The sequence below is a fragment of the Scyliorhinus canicula genome, chromosome 10 (assembly GCF_902713615.1).
Source record: "Scyliorhinus canicula chromosome 10, sScyCan1.1, whole genome shotgun sequence".
NCBI lineage: Eukaryota > Metazoa > Chordata > Chondrichthyes > Carcharhiniformes > Scyliorhinidae > Scyliorhinus > Scyliorhinus canicula.
The window spans coordinates 95,086,732-95,099,303 of NC_052155.1; the positions used below are offsets into that span (position 1 = coordinate 95,086,732).

The window sequence follows — 12,572 nt, forward strand, 5'->3', positions numbered from 1 at the left end:
AGACTGGAGAGGGATACATACAAGTTGGATGAGTGCGCAAAATGACAGATGGGCGAGAACTGAGAGAAGGGGCAGCTATTGTCCAGTTCTTAAAAAATATACCGAGCAAGAGTATTTTATTTTGGGCGGCACGGTGGCACAGTGGTTAGCACTGCTGCCTCACAGCACCAGGGACCTGAGTTAATGCCAACCTCAGGTGACTGTATGGAGTTTGTACGTTCTCCCTACGTCTGGGTTTCCTCCGGCTGCTCCAGTTTCCTCCCACAGTCCAAACATATGCATGTTAGGTGGATTGGCCTTGCTAATTGCCCCTTTGTGTCCACGGGAAAAGGTTAGGTTGGGTTACAGTTTTTTGGGTGGGGGGGGTTGGATTAGATTGGGTGGATTTGTTTATTGGCACATGTACTGCGGTACAGTGAAAAGTATTTTTCTGCGAGCAGCTCAACAGATCATTATATACATGAAAAGAAAAGGAAATAAAAGAAAATACATAAGAAGGCAAGAAAATACATAATAGGGCAAGAAAATACATAATAGGGCAGCCCATAATAGGGGGAGGCCTGGGTGGGATGATCCTAATGGGTCGACCTAATGGGTCAAATGGCCTCCTTCTTTACTGTAGGAATTCCATGATTCTCAGACCATTTGGTATCCCATCAGATGCATATACGTGAAGTGATTGACAAACCAGAAAATAATGGCGATGTGGAGCATGTTTCACACCATCAAACTGATGGAAAAATAGTTATCGGTATACCATCCGAAATGCCCTTAGAAAGTTGATAACTATTCCTTATTGGACAACATTCACACAGCAGCAAGTGCCAATAACCTACCTCTAAGGATTTAAAAAAACATGGAAGACTAAGGTGAAATCTACTACTGTGAAACTTTCAGCATACAATAGTTCACTAATTTCAGGTGCAAGATCCATAGTCACAGAGTGCAAGTACAATCCTTCTGGGTATCATAGATGTTCTACACCATGGAGACTAAAGGCCCAGCGATTGGAGGTAAATTGATATATTGTGACCTCGCACTACAGAGCATCCAGGAAATCGGTCAGACCTCATATTTCAGATCGAGCTCAGAATACCTCCTATCACTTCAATTCATGAGCTAACATCAAAATACCTAGAATGTTTTGATAAAATTGGCAATTTCAAGGGCGATGCAACATTACGCTTGCAGTAGAATGCCAGTACGACAACTAATCTGGTACATGTTTGGCAACACAAATGCCAGCAGCCACAAGAAGAAATGACAAAAGATCCTACAGTACAGTGGCTGTAGAAAACCATCCAAGGATGGGTTGATTCAATTCAATGGCCACTAACATGTGAGCGAGCCCATTTTGGCCGTATCTAGGTATTTCCTGGGGAGTTATTTTTAAAGGCAGACAGATCACCATACCAGATTATTTGTAACCTGATATTCTTCAACAACTTCATTACTCGCATATGGGCGTAGATTGGCTGAGAAGGCTCATAAGAGCGACAGTCTGTTAGCTTGGTATGAACAATGATTTTGAAGTCATTGTCAAGAGGTGCGAGGCATGTCAAAAGCATAATGAAACATAAAAACATAGAAAATAGGAACAGGAGTAGGCTATCTGGCCTATTGAGCATGCTCCACCGTTCACTCTGATCATGGCTGATCCTCCAGCTCAATGCCACACTGCTGCTCTTTCCCATACCCCTTGATGCATTTTGTGTCGAGAAATCAATCTCTTTCTTCAATGCATTCAATGGCTTGGCCTCCAGAGCCTAATGGGGTGGAAAATTCCTCATCACAGTCCTCTGGGTGCTTTGGTTTCCTCCCACAGCCCAAAGATGTGCATGTTAGGTAGATTAGCCAGGCTAAATTGCCCCTTAGTGTTCAGGGGTGTGCAGGTTAAGTTACGGGGATCGGGTGGGGTGGATGGTGGGTGGACCTGGTTAGGGTGCTCTTTCGGAGGGTTAGTGCAGACTCCATTGGCTGAATAGCCTCCTCCTGCACTAGGAATTCTATGATAAATAGCCTGCCCTGTATCCTGAGACCATGACCCCTTGTTCTAGACTGCAGCCAGGGGAAACATCATCCCTGCAGCAAGTCTGTCCAGAATTTCAATGAGACCCCCTCTCATTCTTCTAAACTCCAGTGAATACAGGCCTGGTCGATCCAATCTCTCCTCATATGACAACTCTGCCACCCCAGGGATCAGTCTGGTGTACCTTTGCTGCACTTCTTCCATGGCAAGTATGTATTTTCTTTTCGTAAGGAGACCCGAACTGCATACAATACTCCAGTTCCAGCCTCACCAAGACCCTGTACAACTGCAGTCCTTGCTACTGTACTAAAATCCTCTTGCAATGACTGTCAACCTCCATTTGCCTTCCTCACTGTTTGTTGTACCTGCATGCTTGCATTGAATGACTGGTGTTCAATGATACCCAGGTCGCTTTGCAAATCAACATTTCCCCATCTGTCAACATTTTGATAACACCATTCTGATTCTCCGGTTGAAGTGGACAACTTCACACTTATCCACAATATACTGCATCTGCCATGCATTTCCTAACTGATTCAACTTGTCTATGTCACCTTGAAGCCTCTTCACTTCTTCCTCACCATTCACAATTCCACCTAGTTTTGTGTCATCAGCAAACTTGGAAATGTTATATTTCATTCCCTCATCTAAATCATTGATATATATTGTAAATAGCTCGGGCCCAAGAACTGATCCTGTGATACCCCATTAGTCACTGTTCTTGTGACACCCTGAGCCAGTGATGTCAATTTCAGCCTTAATTTTAATTTTAAAAATATCCGAAGTCGTTGGCTGCCCAGTAATAACAGTCACATGGGCGGGATTCTCCCCTACCCGGCGGGGCGGGGGTCCCGGCGTAGGGGAGTGGCGGCAACCACTCCAGCGTCGGGCCTCCCCAAAGGTGCGAAATTCTCCGCACCTTTGGGGGCTAGGCCTGCGCTGGAGCGGTTGGCACCATGCCGACTGGCGCCAAAGCCGCCACCAGCGGCCTTTGACGCCTGCCGCCGGGGCTGGCCGCTGACGTCACTACCGGCGCATGCGCGCTGGGAGATTCTCTTCCGCCTCCGCCATGGTGGAGGCAGTGGCTGCGGCGGAAGAAAAAGAGTGCCCCCACGGCACTGGCCCACCCGCCGATCGGTGGGCCCCGATCGCGGGCCTGGCCATCATGGGGGCACCCCCGGGGTCCTGGGGGAAGGCGCGCCGCCGATCCCGCCGCCACCAAAGGTGGTTCAAACCTCAGTGGCGGGAGAGGCCTCCCAGCGGCGGGACTTCGGCCCATCGCGGGCTGGAGAATCACCGCAGGGGGCTCGCCGATCGGCGTGGGATGATTCCTACCCCCGCCAATTCCCGGGTGGCGGAGAATTTCTGCCACTGCGGGGGTGGGATTTTCGGCAGCCCCGGGCGATTCTCCGACCCTGCGTGGGGTCGGTGAATTTCGCCCCAGGTTTGTAAATTTAAACTCAATTAATTTTTATTAATAACAATAACTATAATTAAATAGACAACAAATACATCTGTTTAACTACAAACTAATTTATAACCCCACCTGTTTAACTCACCCACACCCTCTACACATACACAAGACAGACAAACACAGAGGGGAAAGAGGGGTGTAAAAGTACTACTAAAAGTGAAAGGGAAGAGTCTCTGTTTCAGATGGACGTCTTTCAGTTACATCTTTCTTCAGTCTAGGCCGCCAGCTGGATATATTTCCTTTTATTCTGGAATGGTTTTCACTGTAGATTATCAGGTTCTTGAGACTTCTCTGCAGACTCAGAAACAGCAGGCAGGAAACATTTGAAAGAGAGAGAGAGAGCAACACACAACCTCTCCTCTTAGCGTCCAGGAGCTTTCTCTGCTGGATCCTCTCAAAACCCCCACCTGGCAGAACCCAAACACCATCTTTTGCCAGGCAGAATATTTTCTTTAGCCAATCCATTGGCCACCTGTACCAGTGAACCAGTCAAACCAAATCCCTTTGACATCTTGGGTGCCAGAAGATCTGCGTCCTTCTGTTCAAAAGATAACACTTTATAACACAGTGTACTATTTTGAAACTTTTGAGTTCCTCACTTCCTCTGCTCAACCTAAACGTCCATTAAAGATCCATGGATAAAAAAATGATAATGACAAAATAAAAGAAATAGGAAATAAGGGAATCAACAGGAAGTGCCGTGCACTGCTGGCCAATCCAAAAAAAGATCCATTTATTCCTACTCCATGTTTCCTCTCTGCGAACCAATTTTCAGTCCATGCCCATATATTACCACAAAACCTGTGCACTTTAATTTTTCACGTTAACCTCTTATGTGGAACTTTATCAAAAGCCTTCTGAAAATCCAAATACACCACATCCACTGATTTTCCCTTATCTATTCTAATAGTTACATCCTTGCAAAACTCCAGTAGGTTTGCCAAACATTATTTCCCTTTCATAAATTGATGTTGGCTTTGCCTAATCCTGTTTATATTTTGTCCTGATATCACATACTTTAAAATAGGCTCTAGCATTTTCCCAACCACTAAAGTTATGTTAGCTGGTCTGTTTTCTCCCTCCTACTTTCTTAAATAGTACAATTACATTTGGGATTCTCCAATCTGCAGGGACTGTTCCAGAATCTACAGAAATTTGGAAGATGACAACCTATGCATTCATTATTTCCATGGCCACTTCCTTAACACACTGGGATGGAGATTATGTGACCCTGGGTATTTATCGTATATACTCACGTAACATGCGACTTTTGAGCACCTAATTTGAAATCTAAATTTCGGGGCTCGCATGATACGCGAGGTACAAAAATCGCGGGTGTGAAATGCTGGCCAAGGTAAGTCACATAGCATCCAGTAGTTAATGAAACTGTTATACAGGTATTTATTTTTGAACATAATGATATATGAAACAGGAAAACATTGGTTATTTAACATTTATTAAAATGTAAAAACATCATTAAAACAAACTAATGCAGGTGAACTAAAATCCTTCAAATTCGCTTTCATTGTCATCGTCATCGTCAAATAAAGCTTGGAATTCTTCTTCATCGAGGCAGTCGTCATACTGATCATCTTCCAGGTCTTCAATATTTTCATCCTCTTCTCCTACATCTTCGAATAAAGCATCATCTTCACTTCCATCCAAAGCATTTGCTATTCCACATTTTTTAAATGCTTTAACGATCAAATCGCCATCTATCCCAGCCCATGCCTCTTTTACTCACAAACACAATAGAGCCAAATCCGGAGCCTTCATATTCCCTCCCTTCGTAAATGATTTCTCTCCTTCCATCATCCAGTTATTCCATTTCTTCCTGAGATTGTCTTTAAATGGCTTATTGATGGATACGTCAAGTGGCTGAACGACGCTAGTCAAGCCAGCTGGAATGATCGCTATATTGGTGTTCGCTTCGCGAACAGCTTTCACAACGGCATCCACTCGATGTGACCTAAACATATCCCAAACAAGTAAACTTTTTTGGCGTAGTAAACCACCTGCTCTTGATTCCCAAACTCTCTTCAGCCAAATCATGCAGCCATTATCGTTCATCCAACCTTTTTCATGGACATGGACAATGATACCACTTGGAAATTTTAGCTTGGGCATTAATTTCCGTTTGAAGATGACCATTGGAGGAAGTTTCGTCCCATCTGCCATACACGTTAGTACAACCGTAAAATGTGTCTTTTCATGCCCTGTAGTTTTGATAAAGATACTTTTTTCGCCGACTTTATTAACGGTTGAGTTTGATGGCATATCAAAATTCACGGGTGTCTCATCCATGTTTCCAATGCACGATAAATTATAGCTGTTAGCTTTGCGATGTTTGATAACAAATCTATGAAAACTTAACACTTTTTCTTCTAATTCTTTTGGGAGTCTCTGTGTAATTTTTGTTTTTCTTCTTAACACAAAGTCATGTATTTTCATGAACCGCGTACACCATCCGGGACTTGCAGTAAACTCACGCATGCCCATGTTTCTAGCTTCTCGTAAAGCATAAAGTCTTATTTTAGATCGTGTTATTATGTAACCATTTGACGGTTTTCGGACACCCACTTTGAGACTTCACCTTCTAACTGCGGCCAATGACATTTCGACCCGCGATTTGCGCATTTATAGGAAGGACTTGCCATCAATTGTTCTTTTTGCTTTCTCCAGTTTCGGACACAGCTTTCTCCGACACCAAACAGTTTTCCAGCTTTAACATTGTTGCTTTGTTCCGCTTCGGCAACAACTTGCAGTTTCAATTTGGCTGTATATTTCTTCGCTGATCTTTTCTCCATTTTTGCTAAGGGTCGATTGTGTCACCTGTTAGGTACCGTGACTGTTTATTATCGGGTTTAGTTCTGTGATTAGAAACAGCAAAACAGCTGTTTCTCATTCGGCAGTTTTAGGTGGAAAGCTTACCTGAGCGTCAGCTGTCATGTCAAAAAAGTGACTCGTATGATACATGAGGTATGCTATAAAAGCATGTTTTTGGGCCGAAAATTTAGGGGTCGCATGATACGCGAGATCGAAGGATATGCGAGTATATACGGTATTTTCTTTCAGTCCCATTAATTTCTCCAAAATTATTTTAGTAATACTACTTTCCTTCAATTCCTCCTTCTCACAAGTATGACAGGGGCAGCACGGTAGCATTGTGGATAGCACAATCGCTTCACAGCTCCAGGGTCCCAGGTTCGAATCCGGCTTGGATCACTGTCTGTGCGGAGTCTGCACATCCTCCCCGTGTGTGCGTGGGTTTCCTCTGGGTGCTCCGGTTTCCTCCCACAGTCCAAAGATGTGCAGGTTAGGTGGATTGGCCATGATAAATTGCCCTTAGTGTCCAAAATTGCCCTTAGTGTTGGGTGGGGTTACTGGGTTATGGGGATAGGGTGGAGTTATTGACCTTGGGTGTTCTTTCCAAGAGCCAGTGCAGACTCGATGGGCTGAATGGCCTCCTGCTGCACTGTAAATTCTATGACCCATGTTTCTCTAGAATTTCTGGTAAGTTATTTATCTCTTCTTCTATGAAGACAGAACAAAAGTAGCTGTTTAATTGCTCCACCATTTCCTTGTTCTCTATTATCAATTCTCCCATTTCGGATTGTAAGGGACCTATATTTGTCTTCACTAATGTTTCTTTTAACATTCTAGAGAAGCTTTTGAAGCTTTTACGGTCTGCTTTTATATTACTTCCAAATTTATTCTCATACTCTATTTTCCCCCCTTAATCAGTCTCTTGGTCCTCCTTTGCAGAATACTGAACTTCTCCCAATCCTTAGTGTTGCTACTTTTTCTGGCAACTTGATACAACTCCTTTTTGAATCTAATACTATCTTTAACTTCTTTTAATTTTTAAAAATAAATTTAGAGTACCCAATTATTTTTTTTTCCAATTAAGGGGCAATTAATGTGGCTAATCCACCTAACCAGTACATCTTTGGGTTGTGGGGGCGAGATCCACGCAGACATGGGGAAAATGTTCAAACTCCACACAGACAGTGACCCGGGGCCAGGATCGAACCTGGGTCCTCAGCGCAGTAGGCAGCAGTGCTAACCACTGAGCCACAGTGCCGCCCCTTTAACTTCTTTTATTGACCATGGTTCGGTCACTTTGTCTGTTGTGCCAGAAAGCAATATACGTTGTTGCAATGCATGCATTTTTTCCTGAAATATTAGCCATTGCCTATCCACCATAATGCCTTTCAATTAAGTTTCCTAATCAGCCATCCCCTCCTACCTTTGCAGTTTATTTTGCTTAGATTAAGGACCCTAATTTCATATTGGACTGCTTCACTTTCTATGCCAATGAAAATTATATCATGATATGGTCAGTCTTCCCTGAATGCCATGGGTTTCTTGACGGCATGGGGTGAATCTAACTGAAAATCCCATTGACAAACGGCGGAAAGAGAGAATCCCACTGCTAGTGAATGGCACGGTGCCAAGAAACACGCGGCTGGGGGAGCAGAGAATTCAGCCCACCATCCTTTTCCCTTGCTGGAGGGGTCAATGACCAGGGGGCATAGATTTAAGTTAAGGGGCAGGAGGTTTAGAGGGGATGTGAGGATAAACATTTTTACCAAGAAGGTTGTGGGAGTTTGGAATACGCTGCCTGAAAGGGTGGGGAAGGCAGAGACCCTCATAACATTTAAGAAATATTTACATGTGCACTTGCGATCCCATGGCATGCAAGGCTATGGGCCAAGTGTTGGAAAATGGGATTAGAATGGTGAGGTGGTCATTTTTGACCTTCGCAGATGCGATAGGCCGAAGGACCTTTTCTGTGCCGTATGATTCTATGACTCTATGATTCTCTCTATCTTACACACATATACATTCTCCATCCCTCACACACACACACCCACCTTCTCTCTCTCTTTCCCTCTCACACATGTACACACACACCATCTCTCTCCCTCTCACTCTTCCACACACATGCACATAAACACACCAGGCAGAATTCTCTGTTCTTGAGACTAAGTGTTGACATTGGGGCAGGATTGGCGGGGTTCTACGACAGCAAAATTGGCGCCACACATGGACCAATTCAACGACTGTTGAGGGGCTAACACCGGCACCAGCTGGAACACAATAATTCCAATGAGAAACGGTGAGGGATTTGCCCATTCGGGATTGGCACTTAGAAGCTGGGACTGATCTCACTGGAGAAGTTTGAGAGTAGATTTGTCAGAGATTGTTCAAAATCATGAGCGGCCTAGACAGAGCAGATAGGGAGAAACTCTTAACTGGCAAAAGAGCAGAAGAGGATATTGATTTAAGAAGAATAATAAAAGTCCCAAAGGTGACATGAGGAGACGTTACTTTGCACAGTGATTCAACAGGATTTGAAATTCATTGCCTGAGAGTGTGGTGTGAACAGATTCAATTTTCCTTTCAAAAGGGAATTGGATAATTATATAAAGAGAAATAATTAGCAGTGTTGTGAGGAAAAGGCTGAGGAGGGAGACCGGCTGAGTTGCTCCTTCGGAGAGATGATTATATATGTGACTGGCTGAATGATTTCACCACTACTCGATGAGTATATGGTTATTTTCGTTCTCTTGGTCTTCGTACGTTTGAGATAAGTTACCAGCTATAATGATGGTCACTCTATCTTTCGCCTGCCTCATTCCTGTGAAGGACACAAAACTGTGGGTTATTTATTTGATCACCTCAGTCCCACCTATCGCGCAGAAGAGGCTTTTCCAGATCAAGATTGACGGTACCCAATCACTCTTATTGAATTACTTGCTGCCCTGTCCTACGTTGTTCTGTCTTGTGAAATCTGGTAGGTAGAACACAGTAACCATCTTGACTTCTCAACATAAAAATGCTTTATCATTGATAGCAATAATTGATAGCTCTGAATAATTGATGTCAAAGCTAAAAGTAACCATAGTCACATCAAAAACACTAGTTTTAGCACAATATCAGTTTAATTTTGCACAGTAAAATTTAGCATCACATGTTTTACATGCCTCTGGAATTAATTATGTTCCTATTTTCACCATAGTAGGTAAATGGAAGGTCACTATTTTCACTAGTGACCTACCATCTGCAGGTACAACTGCTCAGGCGTACATCACATTATATGGTGACGAGGGAAGCTCAAAAGCTCTTGCACTTCAAGGAAATGCAGAAGAAATGTTTCAGAGAGGGCACAAGGACATTTTCACCGTATGTACTGATCAACTGCAACCTATTATTTTATGGCAGACAGTAAATATTTAAAAAGGCTAACAATTCATCTTACGGTTACTATGTTAATATTTTTTTTGAGATTCCTCAGCTTCTGTAGATGAAATGCTTCCTGGATGTTAGGGCAGAATTGTCATATTATTACCATTTTGATGTTCAAATCAGATTAGTATTTATTCTCAATTCATTTTCAAAGGAACATACCCCTGAAAACTACAAATGTGTTGTATGTTTTGGTGAGAAGTTAATTTTAATATATTTCATTCATACTGTTATGGGACAGGGATTAGAGAACCCCAAAGGGTATCATGGAGTTCACCTGACCCACAACTTTTAATTGAGTTATTCTATTAACTCAAGTTAACCTTTTTAAAACAAACCAGTGAACATCTTAGCAACCATTAATTCAAATACAACCCCCAAAGAATTCAGCACTAAGTAATCCGTAAACTGTTCTTTTAACATCCGTAAGACTTAAAACAAAACCTTTAACAGAAGCACATCAGGTTAAATTCACTACTGAGAGCAGTTATTAGTTTTAAATCACCAACGGAACGTTTTACAGTTTTTTAGATTACAGAGAGAGAGAGACTAATACTCCTTCTGCTGTGACTGCAGCTATCCAACTCTGAAAATGATACTAAAACACACCCTGCAGCAAACAGCCTAAAACGAAAGTAAAAAACTGACAGACAGCCCAGCTCCACCCATACTCTGACATCACTGATAACCCATTTCTTAAAGGTCCATTTCTTAAACACCCAGTTCTTAAAGGTACTCGCACATGACAATACCTTCATGCATATATAAAAACGCTAAATTCAGTTTCGTTGTTTTAGACATGTTCGAACAGATACCATCAGGTACATTTTGCTAATGCATCCTGCTGGGGTGGAGTCATGATTGTTGGGAACTCATATAATGAAATTACACTAATCACAGTCAAATTGATGGACAGAAAACTGTTGAAATAATCCTTGTGATTTACTGCTACCTGATCGGAGCACATAGTTGAAAATGTGTTCATATATATTGGTGTAATAACCATTACGAGGGAGATGATATTGAATAAACCATTGGGATTAAAGGCAGATAAGTCTCCGGGACTTGATGGCCTGCACCCTCGGGTATTAAGGGAGGTGGCAGTAGCGATAGTGGATGCATTGGTTATGATATTTCAGAATTCCTTGGATTCTGGAAGAGCCCCAGTGGATTTGAAACACGTTTATGTGACATCCCTATTCAAAAAGGGAGAGAGGCAAAAAGTAGGAAACTATAGCTTGAGTTCTGTGGTGGGGAAGTTGCTGGAATCAGATAAGGATGAGATGACTGAACATTTGGAAAGACAAAGCTAGCTCAATCCACCATTGCGAACATGGTTTGATGAAGGGTAAGTCATGCTTGACAAACTTGCTTGAATTTTTTGAGGATATAACCAGCAAGGTGGATAATGGGGAACCTGTGGATGTGATGTATCTCAACTTCCATAAGGTATTTAACAAGGTGCCGCATAAAAGACTGATCCAGAAGTCGAGACTGCAGGGGCTGGGGTAGAATACTAGATTGGATTGAGGATTGGCTGACTGAAAGAAAGCAGAGGGTCGGGATAAATGGGTCCTTCTCTGACTGGTGAACTGTAACTAGAGCGGTGCCGCAGAGGTCAGTCCTCGGACCTCAACTATATAATTTATATGAGGGATCTTCAAGTAGGGTCAGAGTGTAACATAGCAAAATTTGCGGATGATTCTAAAATAGGTGGGAAAGCAGGTAGTGAAGAGCAGATACCAATTTTACAGGTGGACATCGATAGGCTAGGAGATTGGGCCAAAATTTGGTGGACGGAGTTTGAAGTGTGAGGTTATCCACCTTGGCCAAAACATATAAAGGCAAATTATTATCTAAATGGAAAGCAGATTCAAAATGTGTCTGGGCAAAGGGATCTGGATATCATTGTTCATGAATCGCAGAAAGTTGATACGCAGGTACAGCATGTAATTAAAAAGGCAAATGGAATGTTGCCGTTTATTGCAAAAGGACTGGAGTATAAAAGAAGAGAAGTGCTGTTGCAGCTGTATAGGGTGTTGGTGAAACCACACCTGGAGAATTGTGTCTAGTTTTGATGTTGTTATTTCATAGAATCATAGAATTTGCAGTGCAGAAGGAGGCCATTCGGCCCATGGAATCTGCACCAGCCCTTGGAAAGAGCACCCTACTTAAGCCCACACCACCACCCTCTCCCCGTAATCTAGTAACCCCACTTAACCTTTTTTGGACACTAAGGGCAATTTAGCATGGCCAGTCCACCAAACCTGCACATCTTTGGGCTGTGGGAGGAAACTGGAGCACCCGGAGGAAACCCACGCAGACACGGTTAGAACGTGCAGATTCCACACAGACAGTGACCCCAGCTAGGAATCGAACCCAGGTCCCTGACGCTGTGAAGCAACAATGCCAACTACTGTGCTGCCGTGATTTGAGGAAGGATGTGGTGGCATTGGAAGCAGTTCACAGGAGGTTTACCAGATTGATTCTGTGGATGAAAGGACTGTCAAATGAGGAGAGATTCAACGGTTTGGGCTTATTCTCGCCTGGATCTGATCGAGGTATATAAAATACTAAAATGGATTGATGAAGTAAACGTAGACCAAATGTTCCCGCTTGTGGGTCAATCTAGAACGAGAGGTTGCAAATATAGGTTGGGAGGTGGTAGATTTAGAACTGAGATGAGGAGGAATGACTTCTCACAGACGGTGGTGTATAGTGCGGTGAAGTCTGAGTTATTTTTTTTTTTTTATAAATGTTTTTATTCAGTTTTCGTATTTTATATTGAACAAATTACAAATTGTTAGGAGAAAAAAA

General features: G+C 42.9%; 1 protein-coding gene across 1 annotated transcript in view; it reads left to right on the forward strand.

Annotated features, from left to right (window-relative positions):
* LOC119972132 overlaps nucleotides 1–12,572 on the forward strand; it is a 660,627-nt gene that overhangs the window by 60,798 nt on the left and 587,257 nt on the right. Inside the window, exon 6 of the mRNA XM_038808465.1 lies at nucleotides 9,532–9,692. Coding sequence (XP_038664393.1) covers nucleotides 9,532–9,692 — 161 coding nt within the window. The remainder of the gene's footprint in view (nucleotides 1–9,531; nucleotides 9,693–12,572) is intronic.